General features: G+C 41.4%; 1 protein-coding gene across 7 annotated transcripts in view; it reads right to left on the reverse strand.

Moving 5' to 3' along the window:
* MICAL2 (microtubule associated monooxygenase, calponin and LIM domain containing 2) overlaps positions 1-27,230 on the reverse strand; it is a 127,433-nt gene that overhangs the window by 97,193 nt on the left and 3,010 nt on the right. For 6 of the 7 annotated variants that reach the window (XR_010431162.1, XM_064657294.1, XM_064657292.1 and 3 more), the window contains exon 2: positions 6,711-7,068. Coding sequence is in view for 6 of the 7 variants with exons in the window: in XM_064657294.1 (XP_064513364.1) it covers positions 6,711-6,974 (264 nt within the window). In the remaining variant the exon portion in view is untranslated. Of the gene's footprint in view, positions 1-6,710; positions 7,069-22,967; positions 23,516-27,230 lie in introns of those variants that run through there. The other variant, XM_064657290.1, reaches the window with a different exon arrangement.

Consider the following 27,230-nt stretch of genomic DNA (forward strand, 5'->3'; position numbering starts at 1 on the left):
CTCTCGATTACTTGCAAAGACAGAGAAACAGCACAGTGCTGTTGAAGTAAGATGTAAAGCTACTGTTACCTTGCAAGCCAAAAAAAAAAAAAAAGAAAAAAATTAAATTCCCAGATGCCCAGAAAGTCTTATCTAGGCTGTCTGATTATGCTACTTTAGCCAGGCTTCATTGCTTTTCACGACTGATAAAGCTGAAAAAGCCATATGTTTGTGGAAATGTCTCCAGGATAATAAAAATAAAGTGATTTCATTACCGAATCACATGCCAAACATTTGCTTTTGATGATGTAATTTGGCTCAATCGCCGTTTAAAACACATCTCCAAGAGTCAAGTACTTTGTTTTGTTTTCAAAGAACTGTCTGCTGTGTGTCCTGTCATCACCCGATGACACCGAGCTTCTCCCGATCCCCTCTCTAAAAATCCTTAGAGAAATGAATGCATAGACAGTGTTCAACAACTGTGGTTTCACTGCATGTTCATAGGTGATTCACTGTTTCTCATCTCAAATAAGTTTTCCTTACCACTCATTCTCATTAGTCCCATATTTTCTACTGCTTTGAAACAGAAGTTGCTTATTAAAACTCTTAAAAAAAAAATTTACAACGCAAATCCAGTGCAAGGCTTTAGGTGCCCTGTCCTAAAAGACAAAAGCAAAGAAACACAGATATCAAAATAAACAGCTTGTCTTTCAAGTATACCAAACACACCTAGGTGTCACTTCAAAAGTCACTGGAATATGTGGCCCTTAATACTCCCAAAAAATCTCAATAGCTTCTGGATTCTACTATCCAATCAGTGCGTGTTTGGATTAAAAAAAACAAACAAACACACACACAAAAAAGCAGCTGAATGTATCTCCCTGAAAAGCCACAACCATTCATTCCCTAAGCTTCCTAAATTCAGTAGTCAACTTCTAGTTTCAAGTTCTATGACCTTCACAGGAATGCCTTTTCATTATAATAAGCAAGTTAGCAACACTATCTAATACATCTATGATAAGTTTGGTGTGTTCATTATAAACCCTGATTATCAGGTTTGGAAATCTCCCCATTTCAATCATTATTTTGAAGAAACCAGTGAAAGGGATGTGCCTCTGGATGTTTGCTCTTTATAGAATAAACAGGTTAAAGCTTTCATTATAATATGGATATTTTTGAGTTGGAGCACAACTGGCACTCCCTTCTTTCATCTTACAATTCAATTACTCTCTTAAAAAACAAATGTTTGTCTCAAGGGATGCAATCAGTCAGGTCACTTGAACACACAACCTCACTGACTTCTGTACCACTATGCACAGCACTGGAGAAACCTGGCTGAAAATCCCCCAGTTGTCTCTGAAGGATCAACAAGTGCCAGCACTTTGGGAAGAAATGTAGCCACCAAATCTGCAAGTTTATACATGCTAGATGATTTGCTTAATTAAGAGACAAGTATTTGTTTAGCACTACAGAGCAAGGTGGGGCAAGGAAGACACCTAAAGCCAAACCTACCTCACTTACCATGAGGGGCAAGACTGCAGAAGAGGTTGTTTGCAAACAACTGAGGACTGGTAGGAAGCCAATTTCTACCTAACAAGGATATGGACCTCGTATCCACTCCTCATCACCCTACTGCTACAGAATGTGGCAGCACTCAACGCAGCCCAGGAGCACCTTTCCTTTTCTCAGCTCTGTGGGAAGGAGAACACCAGGCAAAGTAAGTTTTGTAAACTCCCAAGTAATATATTTGGCAGTCTTTGGAAATGAAGACAATATGAAAAGAGGCAGAAGGGGTTTGGCAGACAAAGACCATCCTCCTTTTATCACTCACAGGTACACCACTGTGGTTAGTACAGGGAGACGAGGCTGAGAACTAGTGCAGAGTCAGGCACAAAACTTCCAGCCCCATTTCTGACCCAGGGCTCCTCTTCTGCTGGCTCACACCCTGGTCCCCAACTCCCCTGAAACCACACACTCTCTGTAATGCTACTTTGGCTAATCAGTAACCTACCCAAGGATCCCTGGAGCCCTCTCTGCAGCAGGGACACCAATGCCACTAAGTCCAGGTAAGACTGGCAGCACATGATGCTACCAAAACTAGCCACTGTTTTCACATAAGTCCTGGAAACATGGTTAAATATATTTTTAGAGTCATTCTCTTGCAATAGGTTTCCCAACAGGAGTTTTTGGAAGGAAACCTAATCTATTATAAAACAAGATTTGAAAGGCCAAGCTCAGTCAAGAGTAAAACTAGAGAGGTACTTGGGGACAGGGCTTGGTGGCGAATATGGTGGTGCTGGGTTAACAGTTGGACTCAATGATCTTAGAAGTCTTTTCCAACATTAATGATTCTATGGCAGAGTTCAAGATAATTTGGTTTTTAAGAATTTGTATAATTCCATATACACATCTACATACAAATGCACATATGTATATGCATATATTTCTGTACACAATTTTATTTCCTGGCTTTTATTCTAATATTGTTCAGTTCAACCTTGAAACTGCAGCTCGGACTGTACAACTCCTCTGCCCAGGATCTGTGCCCAAGGTCTACAATACAGATAATGCTAAGAAGACCAAAGCTGTGCACAGGAATTTGTGTCACCCCCATCCCCCCAACACCATCATCTGAAATTGGTACTTTCAGAGAGAGATGCCAGTCTACTAAAGCAGCTGATAATTACACAGTGGCACTTTAAACAAAGTTTCCTTAGTTCTCAAGTGTAGGCCTGTGTTTTGAAAAAAAACAGCATACAGGTTTGAGGGGGAAGACAACACCATATTTGCATGCTTTAGAGAGAATCAACACCTTCCTTGAGAGTAAGTCTGGGATGTTTTATGTGCAGCAATCTCTGCTCTCCTTAAGCATGGGAGAGCCAGAATTTCAGGTGCACAGCATGAGCCAGGTCCTACCCTCTGATCCATATACATACCTACCTCAAACAAACATCAGTGGGAGCCTCATTTATATGTACATGCACATATTCATATAATTTACACAGGTAAATTGACAGTAAATCAACTGCAAGTAATGAATGTGCTCCATACAGAAAGTTAACACTCACATATGTCTTGAAAAGGCTAATGAATATACCAACACTAGCTGGATGAATTCTTGTTCATCACTGCATTATGTTTTGCATAGAGACATTCAAACTACCAGCATGGGGAACAACATACATTAAACCTTTAAATGTTCTTCTGATTGTCCAGCTACCTACCTTTCATTCCCTGAAGAAACAATCACTTCAGACTCCAAGCACACTACTCTGCATTAATTAGTAAAAGATGAAAACCAGAGAGAAAATTTGTCATCATAAAAAATTTGTGCTCTTTTTCTAGACATATTTGCAAAAACCAGTGTGATATCTACAGTTTTGCCTACTTAGGACAGACTTCTGTTCCTCTCTAATGCCAGTGAACTGTGAAAATACCAGCTCCAGAAATAGCAATTCTGAACAGGAATCACTCCCAACTTACCAGTTTGAGATTGAAGGAAGTTTATGTTTTGTACAGAATTAGCATTCCTACAGGTGAGCTCCAACACTTTCAGAAAAAGTTAATTTCTGCCCCAATTTTGTGCATGTCTTTCTACAGCGCTCTGGTTTTATTCTGGGGGTGCCTTTTTGTTTGTTTGTCTGTTCTATAAAGAATTCAAGGGAAAATAATGCCCCCAGTAAGACAATTCTGAAATAGCAGTGGGTTTGAACTTCTTGAAAATTGCTCAACTGGTTTTATTCATCCAGCTTAAAATTGTATCATTGTAGAAACTTTGAAAGCCATATTTGGCAATGTTCTTCAAGGGCAGGGAAGACACGGGATTATTGTTATTTAGTTGGAGTGGAACATTGTGTATGTATAAAACTTGTGTATATTGTAATGAGTAACTTAAGCGTGGCTGAAGAGTTTATAAGCACAAAAATCAACAAGTACAGCACTCAGCCCTTAAATAACACGTAAAAAAACCAAACAGTTTTTGGGTGAGGCAGCAGATTTTCATTGCATTTAGAAGAAAAAAAAAACCAAACCAAACAAAAAAATCCCTCCCATGAGTAATTTAGAACCCAATTGCCTTGTATCTCCTTTATCTCCTCCAAAGATTGGGAAGATTGTAAAGCCATATTTAAGAACCATGAGCTGCAGACTCAGCTACAGAGTTCAAGGCCACAACCTCATATAAAGCCTTCAAGTCATGTATTTTTTTAAAGTGATGCCTACTAGCAACCTTGGCACTGTTTACAGAGCTGCAATTGCAAAAATCCACTGAGCTCATTGCTCATTTTGTGATCCTGCTTTAACAAGTAAGATTTTTACTCCAGGCTGATCTACTTCAACCACTCCCCAGGCAACCCTGCAGAGGTGAGTGCTGGGCACTGCTGCCAGGATTTAGCTGCCAACTCCTGTTTGCTGCTTCACTGCTAAAAATGGTACCTGGCATAGCATGCAAGTAAGACAGAAACCTAACATCACCAGCTGCACCAAAGGGGAACGTTGGTGTGTCTGTTGTAGCCTAATCTCCCTGCACTGGCACCTTGGTTGGGCTGCCAGCATTTCTGAGAATTCCTTATCTGTAATGGGGCTGTCAGAGCCCACCACTGCCATGACCTGGGAGTCTGCACTCCTCTCCCCAACATGCCTCCTCTCATTCAGGGAGCAGAGACAGGCTTTCAGAGCAGACTGTGATTCACGTGTGAGGAATGTTTGGTAGATATCCCCACCGAGCCCACAGACTGCGGTTACTGCCTTCATCCCCAGCAATCTGAAGATTCATGTTTCTCTCGTTAAATCAGCGATGACACAGTGAAGTGCAGGTCTGGGCATGATCCAGGTTCATGATGAACACCTACAAGTATTTCACAGAATATCTATACCCACACTATTCACATACAGACATTCTATATTCATTTGCGAGTTGATCATATTTGCATCATGTCCGTTAATTTCCGCAAATACTTACACCACACCACTAAAAATAAATCTTTAATCTCAAAGAGCAGTAATATCAAACTTTCAACACTGTGGAAGGTGTTGATTGGCCTCCTTCTTAACAACCTTGTAAAGCATTACACAGGCTATATATTTTGTGTACCAAGCCATTTCCACGAGTCTTCTCACCATATATAAAAATTAATCGCTTTGCTTAAGAAGTTTGCAGAACTAGGCTTTGTAATGTCACACTTGAGAGACAACTTAATATTTACGTTTCACATGGGTCTTAAAACCGCTTTTTTGTGCTGCTTCCTCAAACTGACGATGGAAATTTGGACCTGGGGCTGTATCTGCATGGCTAAGGTGCATGTGGAATATTTCCTATAATTTGTTAATCATCGGATGCTCTCTCATTCCTTCCCTTTCCTGCCTGTTTTCATCACAAAGATGCTCCATGACATATGTTCAAGGACTTTGCCAAAGAACAAAAGGGAGGAAGGAAGCACAGGTCAAAAAGGTAAATGAAGGGGAAAAAAGGAAAGGAGAAAAACAGTGGCTGTCTGGAACACAGTGCAAATAGCTGAAATGACACTTTAAATAAAACTATGTTAAGGACATTTATTACCTTAGAAAACAAAAATCTTTGGGAGCTTATGAAAAATGAATAGAAACAGAGGACTCCATAAGTACTGAAGGTAATGTGGTGTCCTTCTCCCTGGTCCTTTTGAGAAGTTTGAATGCAATGATGCAAATAAGAATAAAGAGACTTTCAACACTGCCTACCCATGAAATAACCCTTCAGTGTTAGTTTAAGTTAAAAAGTCCTCCACAGTTTGGTGTCTAGGTACCCCTCTGTGTGCCCTTCCTCTCTGTTTTACCTCTATACAATCAAGTAGCTTCCGAAAAGTTACCCTTCTTGGGGCAACTTTTAGCCATCACTTGACAGTAAACAAGTGAATTGCTCTTGAGACAGAGCTAGTAGAAATATTGTGTGATAGCTAGATGAAACAACTGGCATGAACTTGAGTATTTGGTACAGTTTTGTCAGCAAGATTCATACCAGTGCTCAGTGGCTGTCTCTATCAAAATATGTATTGCATTCTCTCTGAAGATCATTTCCTGTCCTTTCCACAACCAAGCAGACCGTCCCTTTCAGTAGTTACCACATAGCAATTATCCACATTCTGCTTGAGAAAAAGCACTTACAGGAAAGTATTTAAATCCATAAATAGTGCAGGATTTTCTTTTGCTCTTGTTTGTCTACTAGAGCCAACGCTAGGGGACCAAGAGAGATCCCCAGACCTCCGAGCAGCACTTCCAGAGAACAGTGTAGGAACTGCTGCTGAAACACATTTGGTCTTTTTACAGCAGGCACTGAGCAGCAAACTGAGGAGCCTGCTGAATGTGCTATGGTTTGTACCTTGCAAAACCCTGTTTAATAAAGCAAGTAGTTCTCGTGAGCCTGGAATCAGTGCAGCCTACTTCCTTCATTAGTATGCATCTTATGATCTTAAGACTGATGCTTGATGTCTATAAAGGGTAGAAAACTCTTCTGCCACGATTGAGATAGACTGTAAAGCAGGCTGCTTTAAGCCTCACACTTCCATATCATGTGTTTCCACAACACTTGAAGAAAAATACCTTAAAATTTGTCCAAATCAGTTGACAACAGTTTCAATATATGAAAGGGAAGGTTACATGAATGGAAACACTGCATGTGATGGTAGAAACCTTGCTTCTACAGAAAAAAAAGTTTGAAAGTTTCGAAGCTACGAAATCCAAAACTGAACCCCACTTACCTTAGTGTTCATACAAGATCTTCCACGCTTATACTCTTTGTGACTTGCTCTTTTATCAAGCTTGTTCCACAAAGCTTTGGCCTTCCATGTGGTCACTCTTGATTTTAGTTTGGTGTAAAAGTTTCTATTGTCCAAAGGATCTAATTCAAGTTGGCGAGTGAGAATATTAAAGGCCTGAATGGTGCCTTTGCATGTTGTTGCTTGTACAAAGTTCTCAAATATCTGGCCAGCTTGGCTGTATTTTTCATCATCGGTTTCCCCCATGTTCTGAGAGAAGAGTTTGAAAAGGATTAAGCTGGAGCTCGTGTGCCAGGGTACAGGTGATCAACAATACCGAGTACTTCCAAGCATGTTATTCCTAGAAAAGACAAACACAGGTCACATTAAAGCATGTTCTGCGTAACAAAACTAAACCCACATCCAATATGAACATAAAAAGACCAACATACAGTGACTGGACAACCAGGTACAAACAGGCACACAAGTGTCACAAACAAGCTTAACATACCTGTGCTGTCACAGCATGTACTCACTAAGACTGTTATATAAACCCTACAAACTCAAGCCTGCTGCTTCAAGAAGAACCAGCTTCACTGACAGCCTGAGGATTTCTTTAATTTTTTGCTCAGTCCTTGGTAACTGATGAAGAAAACCCAAATGTCCAGATGCTTTTCCCAAGCAGCATTTATGTCACAGCAAGTTACCACATCTCTGGTAACGTTTTAATCTTAAAAATCATGGAAACCTGCAGCCAAAAGTCAACATTATTTAAGGGATATCTTTTTTATCCTGTTGCACAAGCTAAGGCCAAGAGTGCAGCTTAGCCAGAGCAATTTAAAATTGGCACAACCACTTACCACAAGCAAACGCACCAAACGGGCTAAGCAGAAACATATCACAAGTTACACCAGAACTGGAGAAACTGAAAACAAGTACCCGCAGAGAGCCCCCCTTTTCCCAACTCTCTTGCCAAAATGAGAAAGGGTTTGGTGCTCTAGAGCATAGAAAGGAATTTTATCTCCACGTCTCCACATGTTAAATGCTGAAGTTATGTGTCTGGAGTCTTACCTTGTCATGTGCTGGTGATATAAAGTAATGATGTTTGGCCCGCTAAGCCCCACTGCCTTTTCCTAGTAACGTGATCACTGTCAAACTGTGCCTGATATTCCAGATAAATACCCTTACATTCTGCAAGAGCAGTGCTATTCTAAATTAACATAAGTTTCAAAGAACCGAAATACTTTCATTGTGGCACTCCCTTATCCTTCTTTAACCTTCTTCTCAATCTCTAATGGGGAACACCTTAGAGTCAGCCAAGGTCCACAGAAAACATCCAAGTGGCTTTTACATTTTCCAAGAAAATTGTTACAGGTTATGTATAAACTTGTCCTCAGAAGAGGGTTTACCTGGACTCAAGTCCAGAAATTTAAGTCATGTATTCATTTTCTCACTATTAAAGAATTATCTACCAATCCAAGAAACCAAAAACTAAATCAGTGCTTGCCTAACTTCCCACATAATTAGTTACTGTACTTGGAACATCATCTGTTGGCTGATAGCTTTAGAATAAATTGTTAGAAAGGCCTCTGAAGTTATGCTTTTTAATTTAACACTGTTCACAAACTATTCATTCTCTGCTTGCATTTCCTTCAAAGAAGAAAAGAGGAAACATAACCAGTGTATTTAAGAAGAGACCTACCATGTCTATCTTACCATCCTCTAATACAGAAAAATATTATGCAACTTATTAAAGAGATCCCATGGGGAGATATGAGGAAGTATTTGGAATACTCACATTCCCTGGCTGTGCTCAAAATAAATAACCTTTGTGTGCACATCAGTCTGTTGTTGGTTTGTGGGTAAAATAAATTGGCAATGTTGAGAGTTTGTACATTTTCTTAGACCAAATGTCATGCTTAAATATTTGGTGCCGAGAATAAGTCCGAAAATTTTTGTTTTCCCCTCTGAATACTTCATTTATAGTACACCCTGTGCCCTTTTCTGAAGAGCCTTGTGGTTTCTTGAGGTAAAAGAACAAGCATTTTATGTGCCCCAACTTTCAGAAGGTCTAATTTTTCAAGAAACTGAGTGCTGTGAACTCCCACTGACTCAAATGGAGTTCAGGACATCCTGCACCTTTCCAGGTTCAAGTCCTCAGTGATTAATGAGAAAACCCCTCCAACAACTACGTGTCAGCAGGAGGGAGCGCGGCCACCTCAGCCCCCCCAGCGCGGGTGTGAGGGAGGCCCAGCATTACCCTCACCAGTTCTAGCTCTGGGAATTAGGATTAGGTCAGTCCAACAAGGGCCAATGGATCCAAAAGTTCCACAGGGAAAGGGAAAGGTGGGGAACAACGGTGGAAGACAATGCGAGATGCTACACTGATGCTTAAACAGCTTGGTAAACAGGCGCCTCGGGATTTGAGACCCGTTAAAAAAAAAAAAAAGGATTAAAATCAAGGCTAAGCACTTCTACACCTGCCTGAGGTAATTTTGTAACAGAAAAATCAAAGTATTTTCCTTTTCCCTCAAAATAATTACAAATAGATTCTTGGGGAGTGGGGAAGTATCAGGGAAATGTTCCACTTTGGACATGTCAGCTAAGGGAGTGGCATTATTAGATTAGATTTCCTTCACTGCTGTTAACTCACATTGGTGCTGTCTCAGTGCTACCAAAGACTTTGACCAACACAAGAGCTATAAACAGTGCTTCCTATCCACTGTTTTATGAGCTCATCAGAAGACTGTTGTTACATGTTCATAACACACGAGTACCTTTAAAAGTTAACTCTTGGCATAATTGATAAGTGAGTCTGATCACAAGCTCTTTAATTCAGTATCTTTTCTGCTCACAGAGAGTAGAGTTTTATAGCTTCAGCTGTTTCTGTCCAGCCAGGAAGTGGGGGTAGAATAAAGCTAAGAGAGGAGAGCCATATCTGAACCAACCACAGAAGAAAAACAGCATGTGCCAGTGCTGATAACAGCAAGGACAAGGCAGGAGATCAGCGGGAGCCACTGCAGGCAATGGGAAGGGGACAAAAACCTTTTTAGCAAGGAGTGGAAGTAGGTGCTGCACATGCACACACACACAAACACAAACAGTAAGCCTGGGCTTCCTCTGCCTTTCCACAGCCAGGAGGAGGACAGCCAGAACACCTTCTCCAGCCTTACAACTCCCTCTTCCAACACCACAAAGCCAAGACTGGGGCTACATTTTCTGGGCACAAAATCTTCTCCCCGTGAACTTCCAAAACACTCCCATCTTGTCCATACTGAAAAGCTGTGGAGTGGCATCTCAGTTGAGACATTTGCTCACTAGTGAAACATTTCTCCTCACTGTGTCAGAGGTCATATTCTCCAAAAAAGTCTCATTTTGTGGTCAAAAAGCCAGGATGAGACAGGAGACTCTGGTTACTAGGGTTTCTGGATTGCAGGAAACCCCATTTATTTTGTCTTTTTTTTTTTTTTTTTTGGCATGAACACTGTGTTGACAGATGACAGAGAAGAAGATGGTGCTCTAAGTATATGCAGCTGATGGAAAAGAATGCATTTTTGTCTGAGGAGTCACTGATATTTCGCTGCAATATTGTACATAATTCACTAGAAACAATGCAATACAGACAAGAAGTTGAACAGGGCCATTCTTAACTGTAATTAAAGTTTCCTGTTCTGTAACTGTCTCAAAAGCTTAAGAGGCAATGCATAAACTGCTTACCTGTAGGAGAAAAAAAAACATTTGGCAAAGTGCTTGAGTTCTTATTATCATTTATCTTTTTTCTTCCTTCATCCTATTCACTCCAGGGATGAAATATAGATCCAAAAGTCTCATCAAGGTGAGTACTGATGCTGAAACTGCGAACTATGCTTTTCAGAGTGACTATTGAACTTCCACTGGAAGCACAATCCAAAAATATAGTGCAGCTTATTTGCAACTTCACTGAAGTGCTACAGAGCCCAATAAAAATTTGGGCCAGGGAAAGGAAAGGAATGAGAGAACAGGAAATAGTCTGGACAAACAGTTCTTTTAAGTCAGAACTGAAGCATCCGTGGGTTAGATTTACAGCTGACAAGAATTGCCATTTTAGGTCCCAAGCAGTAGGTATTAAGCACACAGAAGAATGTGGCTTTCCATATAGCTTCCCTGGGTGATACAGGAGTCTCTGGAGGGCTCCAAGGCACAAAGTGCAAACACTGGGAATAAGAAGGATTCCATTTGGATGGCCCCTTCTACTGTTAGAAGTTACCCTTACCTCCTTTCTGCCCTCCAGCTGGGGCAAACAGGAATGTCACATAAGGAAAGCTGAGAAGTGCTGTTCGTGTCTGGTGGCTGCCCAAGAAGAAAGCAAAGATCTTATTACAACTAAAAGGAAAGCAGTGCAAAAGGGACAGAGAGGAAGCAGAAATTAAAGCAATGCTGTGTGCACAGATGTAGACCCAGGAAAGCAAAATGCCTCCAGTCTTGGCTGACATCTCCTGTCGTTGAAACAAGCTCTGTTACCAGAGATGATTTTGAAAATACTGAAAAAGCATCTTCACTGTCAGGGCAATTCCACTAAGTATCTCTAGTTAAATGGATGTATGGAGCTGGTTCATGTCTGCACATGAAGTCTTTCAGCAGCAAGCTGAGCAAGCAATAAAGTTGACATATATGAATCATTAAATGAAAATAAATTTTTGACAGCAGTACTATGCGAGTTACTTGTCAGCAGGGTCTTGAGGTAGAACACCCAAAAATTAAAAACCTTTTTTGGCTTAGTTGTCCCACTGGAGAGAGAACAATACTAATTTAATTCAAACTTGCAGCACTTAAGTCTTTCCTTAGTCCCTTAATGCTCTGCTTCTAATATTTGAGAACATGTTCCTCCGAGAGATTGGAAAAGAATTAAATTCCTCACATTTCAATACCACTAATCCTGATCCCATTTTCAATACAGCCCTAATTCTTCCATGTTTACTGAGAATAAATTCTTCTATTAAGACTGCTCTTTGGCATGCAGGACACAATACATTTATTGCTTGCTTAAGGCGAGAAACATCAACAGAAACAAAAGACTGGATTCTGCAACATCTGTAGTTATCATCTGCTTAGGCCCTTCTTCATCATCAGTTAAAACTACAGTACTCCTGCTGTCTCTTCCCTGACAGAGCTGTTTAACAACATCTCAACACCATTATAAAAAATGAAGTTTGCAAGTGAAACTGGCCATGTTGTAGCCCTTCTAGGTTCTGCAACTTTGTTTCTGCTCTCCTTATGCATTCTGTTTTATGGTGACCATTTTAAACATAAATATTTCTATCTGGAGGAAACACAGCTTTTTGGTGGTTTGGTTTCCTTGCGTGTTGTCCTAAAACTGACATAGAAGGACACAAAAAAAAAAAAAAGTGATTCTGGTAACAACTAAAGCTCTCATTTGCTTCGCTTATAAAACTAGTTAAGACCTCAGAAGTCCATTGTTCTGAAATACTTGCTTTTTATCAGTGACAAACAGAAAACACATTTCTTAAGATGCACAGTCCTAACAGAAACATCAATGAAGAGAAATTGGCTCTGAACAAAGCCTCGCAAACCATCTCTATAAACAGCCAGATTACTTTTCTTCATTTTTATAAAAAGCTGACTTCCACAGAACTCCTAACTTTTCAGGCCAAGTATGGAATTCAAAACAGTTCCTACTGAGACACTCTGTGCCTATGAACTTACAAGGTTACTGTACACGCTATCAGCTTGTTTTGCAGGAGTTATATGAGACATTTCAAACATAAGCCTTCCGACAAGTGCTGCTGTGCCAATTTAACCTGCTACATCTGGAAGCATCCACAAGAAAATATAGCTGGAAACATGCACAAGTACACTAATGCTTTGCAGTGGATATTTTAGATACGTTCACAGGAAGCACAAAATAAAAGGACCTGTCTCTAGGATTTTATCTGCCACACAGACTAAGTCACATTCCACACATTTTAAAGCTGAAAGCTTTAAAAATAGGCCGGTTTGTTTCTCGATGTTACTGGTCTGAGCCTTACAGGTTTTACTGGGGGAATACACTAGGACAGTGACAAGTAAAAGGAGTTCAACCACATGAGCCAGCAGCTTGCACGTGTCTCCATTCAGAGAATCATAAAGCATTGGCCTGAGTAAGGTGTGGGATGCTGCCCAAGGGTCCCCATGTGCAATCCCAGGGATGGAGGCTCAGGCATCTGCCCCAGCTGCTGGTGGGCCCAAGGCACGTGACCCTCTTGCAGCCCAGGTTCCCAGGCTTCAGATCACACCAAACAGAGAACTGGCAGCCACAGGGTTCACACCACTCTGCTGCCTGCACCAGAAATCCTGTCCTGTGAGAACCACTAAAATCCCAGACGTTCATTTTGCCGGACACCAGCACAAGTGTTTCAAATGAATGACAATACATACTTTTCCAGGCATCTGTATGCAGCATATACTCAAAGTAGTAATCAGAAATACTGATCAAAAACACTGTCATTTCTGAAGAACGAGTTGTTAAATTACAAAGGGCTTTTTTTCCCCCTTTTGTTTTTCTTTAAAGTAATGGTGTTGTACCTACTCCACTGAAAATTGTAACTCTAGACTTTCAAGTCCAATGGTTTTAAGGAGAAATGTCTCCTATTTTTTATTATTCTGTGCAAATTACAGTGAGTATTTAAAAATTATTACTTCTAACAGGGGTGCTAAAAGCTCTATTACAAGGTCCCAAGTTCCCACATAGTTAACATCTTCAAAAGTAAGTGTAGATGATTACACACAGTCATTAGGGGTTAAATGTTACACATGAACAAGATATTAAAACCTGACTCTTGTTTAGACTGGTTACAAGAAAGAACATTTTTTAGCTCTGTTGTAGTAGATCAGAAACACAATATAAGCAACAGTAGAAGGTTTATGCTGATGTTTCCATAGGTTAGGATCACAAGAGCAAAGGAAAAAAGTATACCATCAGTCAGCAAGAAAGCTTAAGAAAAGGCACCTGTTCTTGAAGTTACAAAGATGTTATGAATGTAGTCTCAGTGAAAACAATTAAAAGGACAATCTTTAAGCTCTTTGAAACTCCTCCCTTTCTTTTCCTATAGTAACACCCATAATTTCAAGCTCACACACTGGAACAGCAGGGATATAAAAGTTAATCAAAGAACAGGCAGCGCTGGTTGTTTTTTGATCAGCACAAGACTTTCTATTTTCAATAGGATGTTAGAACATTGAGCCAGACTAATTTGGAGAGCAAGTAATACCCTACTTTCCATTACCAAAGTCACAGCCAGCAGGGAGGTGGCAGGGCCAGGCACAATGGGCAGCGACAGACAATTGAGAGGACAATGGAGAGGGAGCTCCGGCACCACTTTTGGCCAGCTGTGAGAACTTCAACATCCCACTCCCTCTCACAGCCCTGTGTCCTCCTGTCTGTTCTCCACCCTCAGGTCACAGGGAAAACTCAGATGGCACAACTGTGTCTATGAGGAACACAATAAAATGCACATCCGCTGGCTGACAGAGCTGTCAGCAAAATCCCCGCTACAGATGCAGCTATACCAACAAAGCTGAGCCACGTTTGGCAGCCGTTCCTCTCACACAGCTTTCCCTTTGTATGCATGGGGACATAATTATGGAAGTAAATACACCATAAAAAACCCCAAACATATGAACCAGTAAAAAGCAGACTCTTTCAGTCAGCAAATCATGGAAATAATGTTGGTTAACTACACTGGGAATAGGAATAATCTAGAAGGATGGGGCAGCAAGACAGGCTATGAACTAACACAGCAACATGAGACTGCCAAGGCCTCTGGCAGTGCCCAGTGTCACTCTTGACCCAGAGAGGCTACACAGCAGACAGGGTGACCAGCACTGCTGCTACTCCAGCTGAGAACTGCCCGAAGAGATCAGCTGGAGACACCAGAAAGTGCCTCTGGAGAAGAGCGGATACCAAAGCAAGATTGTCTTTTGTTTCCCCTCAGGATTTCTTTGAGAAAGGAAATTAATATTTCTTCATAATATGAATTTCATAATATGAAATTATGGCTGTGCTGAAGTCAACTGCCCAGGCTATGTCTTGGGGAAGAGCAAGAACAGCACCAGTGTTAGTTTTCACAAATACATGCCAAAAGCTCTCTGGAGAATGTTTCAGGTTGTCTTTCCAAGCGTGGATCTGTAGATCCCTGCTCTTCAGTATGTTACTCTCTCATTACTAGGGCTGTGGCAATTACCCAAGAGCTGAACAGGAAGAATAAACAGCCAGCACGAGGGCTGCAAGACCTTGAGGGCTCCAGTCCACAATAATTCATTTGGCAGAGCTGCCCTCATCTGTAGACATCAGACTTCCAGATCAGCAACCAGGATTAATCCATTGAAAACACAGACAGGATTGCTTTGCCAATGATCAAAGAAATGAAACATTCTGGGCAATATTTCCTATGTGTACACACACACGCTTTTAGGAATCAACACATTCCATTGCTATAACTTTTCTTAGTGCAAGGCTGCACACAGTTCTTCCTGTGTTTTATCGGGGCATTAATGTTATCAGTCACACCAAAATCCATGGGAACCACAAAGTTAAAGAATCAAAGAAACCCCAAAGCGGTTTTGAGTTGTAAATGATAGGTTCCTTGGTTGCAGTAATGTCAATATGCCACCAAAAACCAGCCACTGAATGACAGTGGAGAACTGTGAAGCCACACCCAGACAAGTCAGCCAGAGGGTGGTGGGAAACCAGAAAACTAGGTTAAACACCAAACTCTGCTCCAAGGAACATTTATATAAAAAGACAAAAACAGAAAGAAAGTTACTGTGATGGTTTTGTGTATCTTTTATTTTTTTTCGTCCTTGTAAACTGGACAAATAGTTACCAGAAGAGATTAGAGAAGACATATTTTCTGAAAGTAGAAACAGTATTTTTGGAAGAAAATGTGCAGGACAATTTCTACCCTCCCTCTGCCTGGACTTCCCAAAAAATGAAGAAAAACAAAGTATAAAAAGAACCAAATAAAGATTCCAAGAGAGTTACAAAAACATCATCCATTTCTGATGCAGAAAAATCCTATCAGTCAAACAACAGAATACATCTTAAAACGTTAGTTTCTGGAAATCCACCAGGAAAAAAAAAGAAAAAAGAAACCACATCACCCAATGGGAATAAGATATTAGGAAGCAGTCCCTTCAAAAAAAAAAAACAACTCACTGTAAGAGCAAAACATCATTAACCAACAACAGGAGGGATGACAAATGCATTGCTGTTTTCACAAGGCAAGTTGAGATAAATTCAGGATTAAATTATGATTCATCTTCTCCAGCACAGAAAAGTTAACTAGTTTACTAGAAATATTTACTAGAAAATGTGCTTTTTTTGGTGTTTCACTTCCTAGAGCAATTATTCATCACACAGCCTGGCTCCAGAAGCCTAAGGATTAAATTCTCTATGTTAGTCCTACCAACAGCATTGAAGGTCAGAGGTGGTTGCACCTTCTCATATTAAAGTTTTATGCAACACTGGCCATTTGCTTCCAATGACCTACACTGTAATACGTAGATGATGTTATCATCATGCTCTTCACTAGTCATTCTTTCATTTGCAAAATTTATATTATCATGCACTTCAGTGCACGTAAGCAGGCAGACACTGTAGGAACGCAGGCACCTCTAAAGTACCAAGGCAAAGAACGTCAGTTCTTCTAAAAAAGATAATTTTCTCACTGTCATCTAGTCCCAACATCTGTTTTACTGCACTGAAGAGTCAACATTTCTTAATGAAAGCATGCATCTGTAGCAGGCTACGGCCAGCGTCAACAAACACATATCTGAAAGCCAACGTTAATGTGCATTTAAAGAGTTGAGCCTGTGTAAGTGCAAAAACATCACAGGTATGTCAGACATACCCAGGAAGTTTTCAGGCAGTGATACCGTTTCATTCCCATATATTGACATGTGGTTACGTGGAACAGCTACAGCTGCTTGGGGATCCTGAAATGATGCCATGTGGTGACTACATGGTGCTTACTTGAGCATAATGTTTTCAGTGCAGAGTAAATAAGAGGCATCAGTTTCCTACAGCTACAGGAAGACAGAGCTAAAGCTGCTTTGGTGCCCCAACTCTCAAACAGTCTGTAATTTTCAGAAAGAGAAAGGGTTAACTGCTTCTGGGTCCGCAGAGTGCCTGGTGCACAAGGTGCTGATTAAAGCTGGCTTTGTTAGAGGAAAACAATAATTTGGGAAGGCAAGTGGTTTACAGAAACATCTTGGGTCAATTGGGTTTTGCTTTGGCACAGCCCAGCCTCCGCAAGCCGGTTGGATGCCCGCTGGCCCCTGTCTCAGTGCTGCCAGCCCCCCAGGGCATGGGGCAGCTTTAATCTTAGCCCAGCTCTGGTGGGCTGCCCTTGGCCTCTCCACAGTCCCCAAGGCTGAGCCCACAGCGTTGACCTCCGAGCACTCTGCTCCTCCCTCACTGTGCCTGCTCTGCCAACAGTGGGAACTGCCAGAATACCAGAAGCTTTTACCCAACTGCTGATCAGAAGAAAACCCGAAATCCATCCATCCAGTGTGCCTACACAAAGCAAATTAACTGAAGACACAAAGATGTATTTTGTTATTACAGTTCCTTCATATATAGTTCAAACAGTTATAATATTCCCCATTTTATAGAGAGCAAGAAGGAAAACAGAATTGACCACCAGAAAAAGGATGGAGAGCAAGATGTCTGGATCTAAATTATTCACAAAGCAAATATTGTTTAGTTTTCCACTTTACAAGTATTTTTTTTAAAAAACTTTTGTTATGTAGCCTGAGACCTTATGTTGGCTTGGACTTCTCTCTGGTTTTATATTAGTGCAGATTTTTCCCCCTCTTCTGCATACAGGTAAACAGTATTGCTTTTATTTCACTGAAATGTGCAACCAGATTTTTATCTACACTCCAGTTACCAAGGTGTAGTTTACTAGGAATAAGGAGTTGGCTAATGCCCTAATACAGCAGCTGTATCACCACTGTGATTAAATACCAACACAACCAGTGCTCCAAAAGCCATATGCACAGCACAGGCTTTGTTGCAGCATGTTTCAAAAGTAGGACATCCCTGGAGCTCCCTGCACGGGCTCTGAGTGTTCATAAACCCATGAAAACAGCACAGTATCAGCCTTTACTTGGGTGGCACTTTATCTTAGCTATTTCACAGACTGTAGCAGCCTGCACTTGGGGTCTCCCTTTGCCACTGCCATACCAAGCCCACCTTCCAGCCAAGGCATCGGCACAGGGGTGGCTGGTGATGGACAGAAAACAGGCAGGAAAGCAAATCTGCATTTGGACCAGACCAGATTCTGTCTCTGTCACAGCACACAGAGATGCTGGTTTGGGATGAGCAGCCGAAGGACCCTCGTGTAACACCATTCACTACCTCGCTGCAAAGAAAACCCAAATTGGCAGAAACACCCCCAGAGATCATGTAGTACCTTTCAGCTTTTTAAAGCACTGGGGCTTCTCCCTGGGAGCAGAGAAAGGAAAAAATAACTTTAGTGGTACTGTTGGATGGTTTGAGCTCCCCAGCTTTTCATTCCAGATAGGATTTTCTTCAAAAAAAAGAAAGTTTATATTCTCCCCCTAGACAGTTGCTTGGAACTTCTACGTGGATTACCAAAGAGAACAAGCAAGTGATACGCTTCGTAAAGCAAAGGAAAAAGGTTTGGACACAATATCCAAATGGATACAATTTACATGGTATGGGCTCACCCCCATCACGGAAAGAAAAAAAATAAAAGTGGGCCAACATGAAAACTAAATCTCAGATGAAGTTTAAAGAGTATTTATATCACCTCTGGGGCAAAAATCTCAAGGAACAGTGCCTTCTTTTGTGTGCAAGTCATACTACAACCAGATACTACTTAAAAGAAAACTCTCAAACCAGTAGCCAAAGGAGAAAAAAGAAAAATGCATGGCAACATGAAAAAAGCTCAAATGCCAGTCAAGGTATTTCCATAATGCACTTCTAAATCAGAAAACCTTATGAAAGGGCGTCTAGAAGTGACTGCAACAGTCATAGAATCAGTCAATTCCTTTATGGTACAACATGAGAGGTTTTACCCCTGCCCTCATTCCTGCCAAGTGTACAGCACTGTGAAGTACATCAAGTTCAAACACCCCAGCACCTCCCCTATGTGTGGCACAGATTATCATAGCAAAGGCTGTGAACATTCCTGTCCCTTTGGTGGTGCTTCTGGAGCCTGGTGCAGTTGGGCAGGACGAGAGGGCTGTCAGACCTCACATTCTTATCAAAGCTAGACTGAGCACAGCTTCTTCATTGATGCTATCAACTTCAAGGAACTCCTTTCAAAGAAGCTCCATCAGACATAGCACAGTCTGGGGAAAACGGGCTCCTTTCTAGCCAGATTAACCTGTTACCTTAAACTGCCACATTTAAAAACACACACACACATCCAAGGATGTACCAGTGAGCACGTATTCCAGGGCTCCTGCTGCCACGAATGTGGACCCTTTCATGAAAACCTTTTGTTGTATTTCATTTAATGGTTTTTCTGTCCTCCACAATCCACAGCCCTCCTTCCCCCACCACATGTGGGAAGAGCAGGGGCTCTTCCACCTCTGCCCTTTGCTGACCACCAGTCTTGCCAGTGAATGCGACCAGTGACCTGCCTGGGGGAGCAACACAAGCACACTGAGAAAAACTCTAAAGCTTTAGTAACAAAGGGCCCTAGTGCATAAGCCAACAACATCCAGAACAGTTCATTCGTAGCTTCCTGTGACTGACAGGATAAGCTAATAGTTGAAGAATACTATTTTCTTCACTGGACAAAAGATGCCACATGTTTGCATAAAGGAAGACTAAAAAAAAATTGTGAAGAGGTACAAGTTACAGGTATTGAGTTACACCAGTGGCTACTACAATCCTTCCTCATGCTGCCCATAAAATGTGCACATGAACTTCTGCTTTGAACATATAAACTGGGTCTAGGGGAGATTGCTAGAAAAAAGTGCAGAAGGCAGCACTTCACTGGATTCCCAATTTCCAGAGCATCAACTGATTACGAATCAACTTTTGCAGAGCCTATTTCCCCAAGGCATCTTGGCAGGCAGTGTATGGCAATGCATGAACAGTTCACCTCGGTATTTTCAGGTCAGTGAAGCATCAGGCAGGCAGCATCCTTGCTTTCTAAAAACAGAAGCTGACAGCTTCACACAGCCCATCTTCTTGCCGTTGTGGCAGCTGTACTTACATGTTTCCTCCTTTTATTCCTTTTACCTTCAGTGGCAGGGCCACTCTGGAGTGGCCAACTCATCTCATAGCACTTTGGCAGAGGTCTAGTCATCACCAGCGGGTTAAAAGGTCAGGTTAGTAAATCTGATTAAGGCACAGCCCGCCAGGCGGGAGAAAAGATTGCAACAAGGACATTCAGCACAGCCACTGCTACTGTGACTCCACAGCTCCGGGTCTACAACCACTGGAGCAGGGAGAGAAAACGCCCTGCGCTCGCAGGCACTACGGGCACAGAGGGAAGAGTCCACCCAAGCTCTGACAGACTCTGTGACAGCACAGGCACAGATACTTCTGGTGTCAAGCATAGTAAATCCAACATCCTTTATTCCCAGACAGAATACCCAGGTTATTAGCAACAGTTACCAACACAATTACCACAAGATTTCCCAGATGGATTTCTCCACTTTCTTGCCTACACCCTGTTTCTCTGATCCCTGTGAGGTTGCACACACCAGTGCATCTCAGCTGAAAGCTGACAATTTTACTGCTGGAATTTTAATCAAAAGCCATAGGAACGTAATGTAGAATACAGGCTTAGAGGAGAGAAGAAACAGGTAAAGGCAAAAAAAAAATGGAATGAGCAACTAAAATACAATTTTGGTGGAAGGGAGAAGAACCTTTGGCCTGAGCCTCGCTGCCACTCTGGCACTTTCTAACAGAAGTTCATTACAGTTTTGCGACACTGACTTCAAGTCACGGTATCTTGAGCGAAATTTTTAAACATGCTATACAAGCAGAAAGTTCAGCTGTTTCCACCTCCCCTGAGCATTGGCAAGGTTATCATTACACTGTCACTGCTGTAAAACAAACCCAGTCATCTACAATTGCACCACGGGGAAGATGGCTCTGCCGAAAACAGGGGAGGGGCTGCACCTGCCGGGGTGTGCCAAGCGAAACTCGCCATCCTCGCAGCACATGACTCAGCACGTATTCGGGCACATCAATACTCAACCACCCATTTGAAAATGCAGGTAATTTCTTCTTATCTCCCCCCCCCCACACACACACACACTCTCCAGTCGGTGAGCATGGCAAAGGCAGAGCATTGCAAACGAAGTCTGAGGAGTCTCAACAAGAGAAAAAAAAACCAACACAGCACAAGATGCGAAACAACTGTTCACACTGGACAATTGCTATTAAAATTCTGTTTAAGATTTAAATGTATCAGGTAAGAAATATTAGAAATTTGGATCCTATTTCCAAAAAGGGAAAGGGGACAGCAGATTCACTTGACAGAAACTCTTCATGTGAATATCAATGTGTTAGGTAAATAAATAATTAATGTGTTAGCTTTTTTTACTTCTTTCTAATTGTGAGACATAACATTTATGTTGTCAATACTAGTTTCTAGTGACGAGGTCCAGAATAATCTATTAGTTTTCATTTTAAGTTCCACAGACTTGGCAAAAAAGAGAAAAACTCTCTCTTTTTTGGATGGTTTCCCCCAAGAAAGCAGAATGATCATCAAAATCATTACAGAATCATCAGTTGAAGGAAGAAAACACTGTTTGACTTCATTTCCTCCCCCAAAATTAGAAAAAACTTTTATTTCAGCCCTGTGCCTGGCATAACATCCCAGCTAAATATTATACAACAGACAACACCCATAAGAAAAGTAGAAAATTTGGATTCAAAACATGAGCTGCTTCTTAGTATGACAAGGGTGTATTTTTCTCATTAGAGGAACAGTCATTGAAAATAAATGTAACAAAGGCTTCCATGAATTCATCAGAAGAACTGGTCACAACCTTACATCGCCTCTCGATATCTTGCAGAGGAAAGTCAGACAAAGTAAAGAAGTAAGTTTGTTTTCCACTTTGTAGAAGCACCAGTAATTCTCTCTCTTGCACACATTTTCAATAAATTTTGCCCGTGGGTTGGCATACTGGCTGGATGACAGCTGATTAGGCAGAGAGGCAAGGAAAGTCCTTTGCTTGTCTGTGTGCTACTTCAGTAGAGCAAATAAAATTGAAAACCAGTGGTTCTCAGTCTCTGTGCACTAGGACTGTTAGAGTAAAAAAACAGTGATGTATCTGCACCAATATTTACCTCTAAATTAAATCTTGTGTGCAAATGCAGATTTGCTATACTATATAAGCAAATCCTGGATTTATCTTAGAAATCAGTGAAATAAGAGAGACAGTTAAATAATTACACAGCTGTTTTCCAGAAGTCAGTGTTTGTAGTTATATCGGCTTGAGATTTCAGACGAGCCAAATTACAGATATGTATCCTATTAAGTTGTGGGTCTGAATCCACAGAGCTTTACCTCAAAGGGCAGCGGTTTCATACTGACATTTCTTTGCAGAACTACCTGTTTTACCTGGCCATCTAAAGGATGCATACAAATGCTCTGTTAGAAAAAGCTGAGTCAAGAAACGATCAAATACAGTGTCAAGTCATTTGTGTATTTTATTGAATGTCATGTTGAACCTTGGACTTATTTTTTGTGAACAATACACAAAAATGCATCACCTTGCTCTGAAACAGCCATGTTCATTTTGGTCTGTATTAATGTCTGATAAACATAAAATAATTGGGAGACAAATGTTTCAGTTCCATAACAGAGCCCAAAGATGCTTCTACATGCTTACAACAACAATCCATTCATTAAGTCAGGTAGCAGCTAAGGAAGTAGCTATAGACAGATCTGGTGGTATATATTTAAATGCATGTATAAATAAGGCCTTAAGATATTATCAAGCTTCTGCACTTGTCATGAAATAGCATTTGAAATACTGCTGAAGCTCTCTATGTGCATGCATTCAGCAAACAATCACAACTCGCTCCTCAGTCAAAAAGAAAATGAAGAGAAAGAAAAATAACCCTGCCCTTTGCATTTTTGCATAGGTAAGTGTAAGATAAAGACCTTGGGCATCTCCTTTCCCACATAAATACAGAGGTAAACGCCCCATTGTGACTTTTCATTCCCAAATCAGGAAGCACAGACAGAAACCCTCTTCTCTGAGCAAGGGGCCAGCACCCACCTTTGCCCCGCTCCCGGTGCGTGACACAGCTCCTCCTGCCCCTGCCAGCACCTGCTGCTTCACATCTCCCCGAGCCATCATATCCCTCAGAGGGCTCCCTCAGCTCTGCTCTGAAGCACAAAACGTGCTGAACTGCCCGAGCTCGGCATCCCGCTGAGTCCACCTCGAGGGGAGAAATGACGCTGCTGAAGGAATAAAGCCATTCCCCTCCGTAGGCTATTCTATCTTTATCTTGAAAATTGATATGTTTAGTAGTCATCAAAATTACTCTGCAGAGGATACTAAAGGCAATTTTTTTTTTTTCCTCCCACAACGTGCACAAAGCAGGCTGGCCTAGTGCACATGAACCTATTTTCCTGCCTGCTTATCTAAGCATCAAAGCTACAGATAAGATGTGGCTGACCCGCAGCACTCACTGGTTGTGTCTTCCTGCACCCTACAGAGCAGCTCTGCAGCATGTGCTGGGGAGTATTATGTTACCCATCACACCCCTGTGCTACGGTTTCAGTCCTGATACCTACTCCCAAACGTACACCAGGTACCCAGGACAAGACCCAGCACTTCATTAAATATTTGGCACATTGTCTCAAATTACCTTTGACACACAGGGTTATTTATACATCACGGCACATGGCAGCCTCTGCCACAAGATAGCATCGTGCAACACTGTGTGTCAAGAATGCAGGCAACTGATTTAAAACCAATCCCCACTTCAAGATACTTTTACTAGGAAGCAGGTCACAAACTGAGTAATATCCGTTCTATGCACTGAAAAATGTATGCTATTCATTTCCAGGAAATAAAGGCAACCACCCTAATCCTTCTTCCCTATCACATACACCCCCACCACAACCACAGAAAGATGGTTTCTTTTGTCTAAACAGGTTCACTGTGACGTATTTAGCTCTTTACACGAGCCTTATTCTTCCTAATGCATTTCCTAGGGCACCTATTGTTGACTTGGTGCAAGGGCAGTGTTTCAGAGAGTAAGTACAGCAAGAGCTATGTGGTTGCATCCACTGAATTCAGTTTTGAATGCACCAATAGTTCATACTTATGGAGCTTGTTTCCAAAGCCTTAAACACATGCACGTTTCTGACATTCACTCAACCACACTAATGTTCTGAACACAAATACTGTCCAGAAGAGTGTAGCTGTTACTTCCAAAAATCCACAGAAATGGGAGGAACCTACATTCTGCATTCGTTCTGTAAAGTAAAACTCTTAAATCTGAAAAATAGCTCCAGACTTCAGTATTTGTCCCTATAGCCATGTAATTACTTAAACAATTTTCTGAACTGACAGACAACTCAAGTTGGCTGTATAGGTGGCAACCACAGGAATTCGTAGCACTCAGTGAAAGGGGAAAATCAAGTACTGAGCAGAAGACTAGGAGATCAGATCTGAAAGAAAACTGATTCCCATAAATTATCCAAACTCAAATACCACATTCCATCAGCAGTTCCTTCAGTCCACCTATGATGGAAATGAGACTGGAGAAGTAAGTTCTTGTCTCAGGATGCTCACTTTTTTACTGCCTCTGAAAGGGGAAAACCAATGGCAATTCAAGTGTACAAGCACAAATTGTGTCTGATTCACAGCTGAGGTGAAGTGACAACAGGGAGGTGATTTTAAAAAAAATTAGCACTGACTACATGTTTACTACCAAGAAGTTAAGCCCAAGTACTTCCTGCAACACAAGCCCTAAATTTTCTCTTAAGCAGCTCAGATTGCTACTTAAAATTACTACCCAGATCAGTGCAAGGTGACACAGCATAAAGAAAATCCACAATAAATGGCCTAATAACAAGCACATGCAATAGGTGAACCTGTACAAAAGGAAGCTGAACTCATGAATGAGCAGAAGCCAAAAGCTACCCAGTATCTTGTAAAGTTCATGTTTAACCACAGCTTTCTTCAGCTGGAAATGGTGTCAGCAGAGATCATCACATTGCACTAGGAATTCCTCCCTTTGCTGTTAGCAACTCTTAGCAGAGCCTGCAGTTGTTCCTCTAAATCCTTCTGTGCTGCTCCCTGTGTGCACAAGTTTAGAGGGCAAGGGTATTGCACATCCCTAACACCACTAACAGATGGGGCTCACCTCAGCCAATAACACAGATTATAGTCTTTGCAATACACTCTTATCCGATTACATGCAAAAAAGAATTCCACTATCTGCCAAACAAGTCTTCTCAAAGAGAAGGCAAAATTTGTCTTCTGCTCCTGCTCCCCCTTCTGCTTTGCTGTTGAGAAATTTGTTAATTTTTTTTTCTTCTTGACTCCATCATATATGATTTGCACATGACAGACTAGGAAAAAAACATCTTGGAAGATATAAAAGCCTTACAACTGGCTATTGGAGTTGCCTGTTCAGGTAAGAAGACGAAAAATAGGTTATCTGAACCAAGTATTTTAATGTTCTCAGTCTTCTACAAGTAACAGTGTATTAAAAAAATAATAAAAAATTCATAGAATGGTCTGTTCCAGTCTCTCAGCACCCTCACAGTAAAGAATGTATTCCTGATATTTAATCCAACCCCGTCCTCTTTCAGTTTAAAGCCATTACCCCTTATCCTACCACTACCTATCCTTGTAAAGAGGCCTACAAGAAAGCTGGAGAGGGACCTTGTAAAGTACTGGAAGGCTGATCTAAGGTCTGTTGAATTACTATAAGACTATTTAAAGTTCATTACAGAACATCCCTGCACATTCCCAACAAAAAATTTCACATGGCTTTGGAAATTCTATTTTGATGCTTGGCTGTGGCAGTAATACAGAACAATGAACTGTAACACCCCTTTGGGCATTACTGGAGTCTAAACAGGCAATAAGCTGCAAGCTTAAAAGGTCTGAGAAGGATTTATTGTGGGCTAGCAGATCCAAAGAAACTGCTTTTCAGGAAGCCAAAAACTCCACAACACACACTTACAGTGCCAGGCAGAGTCATATTAAAAACTGAATTGGTAATATCCCCTTGGCTGACTGCAGCAAGCAGAGAAACTGCTGGCATTGCTTCTCCAGACCACGGCAGATGAGATGTCAGTGCCAAGAACAAAAGTTTAAATCTAACCCACATATTCCCATCACATAACTCAATAAACCACCTGCCTCACCAGGTCTCACCATCACAGCTCTAGAAGGCCAACAGAAAGAAGAAATGAACCCATGTTTCCTCCTAGTTACATCAGTGTTACTGGGACACTGAACCGAGAACAATCAGAATTTGAACTAAACATAAGCTAGGGCAGCAGTGTCTTACAATTTGTGTTGTAGTAGGGTCTACCTTTCCCAACAAAGAATGGGGTTTCTCTTGCCCAATTCCCCATACAGTGATTTTCCCACAAAAATTTGGAGGGGATAAAACCCCTGAAAACATAACCCCCACTGAACACAGGGTTATAAGCTCAGAGCAGGAAGAGGGCAGCACATGCAGCTCAGATTTAAGCACAAGTCCGAATTTTTTTCCTTTCATGGAACTAAGAGTCTAGAGATCATTTTGGGGAAGTTTTTACTTGCTTGTAAATGTAACTACGCATAGATGAAAGAGTTAGTCATCTTCTCCATGTCAAAAATAAACGCAGCAATTTCCAGAATGTGTCACAACACAATATTAACTATCTGCACGGTCACTGAATCAGTGGACATTTAACAGCCTTAACTTATTTTCTGGAAATAGCCTAATGTATTGTGCTGGAATACCCTCAGCTACTAACACAACTTCTGAAAGAGTCAATTTGCAGTATAAACACCTGTAAACCTGGTCCCAGTGATGAGCAAAGCAACCAGTGTGCCATCCCTGCACAGCCAGGCTGCCAGACACAGAGCAGAGGCTGCGTCTTTCAAACTCACGGACTCCTCACACAGCAAGAGCTTGAAAAGAAAAGGTGCATCCAAGAAACAATTTGCTCACACGCAAAATGCCCACACCAAATGTATATTTTACAGGCACACATCCATTTTACAGGTACATGCAAGCCACGCTGCTGGGACAGACACACAAAGCAACCTCTCAGCCTTTCTGTAGCACCTTGGCTCCGGATCCAACACGTGAGGAAGCTGAGACAACAGAAGGACCACTGGGAGGCAGACCTTAATTTCAGCAACCTGAAATTGTCTTTGTTTTAAGAGATTCAAAACACACTATGCCCTTAAGAGGCAAAGCCTCTTCCACTAGAAAAGAGAGCTTTTCTGCTGATGCCAGGGGAATCAAACAGACGAAGGATTCCTGAGGAACAGATACGTGTTACCAAGGACTCACAACAA

This window comes from Pseudopipra pipra, chromosome 6 (assembly GCF_036250125.1).
Source record: "Pseudopipra pipra isolate bDixPip1 chromosome 6, bDixPip1.hap1, whole genome shotgun sequence".
In the NCBI taxonomy this organism is placed as follows: Eukaryota; Metazoa; Chordata; class Aves; order Passeriformes; family Pipridae; genus Pseudopipra; species Pseudopipra pipra.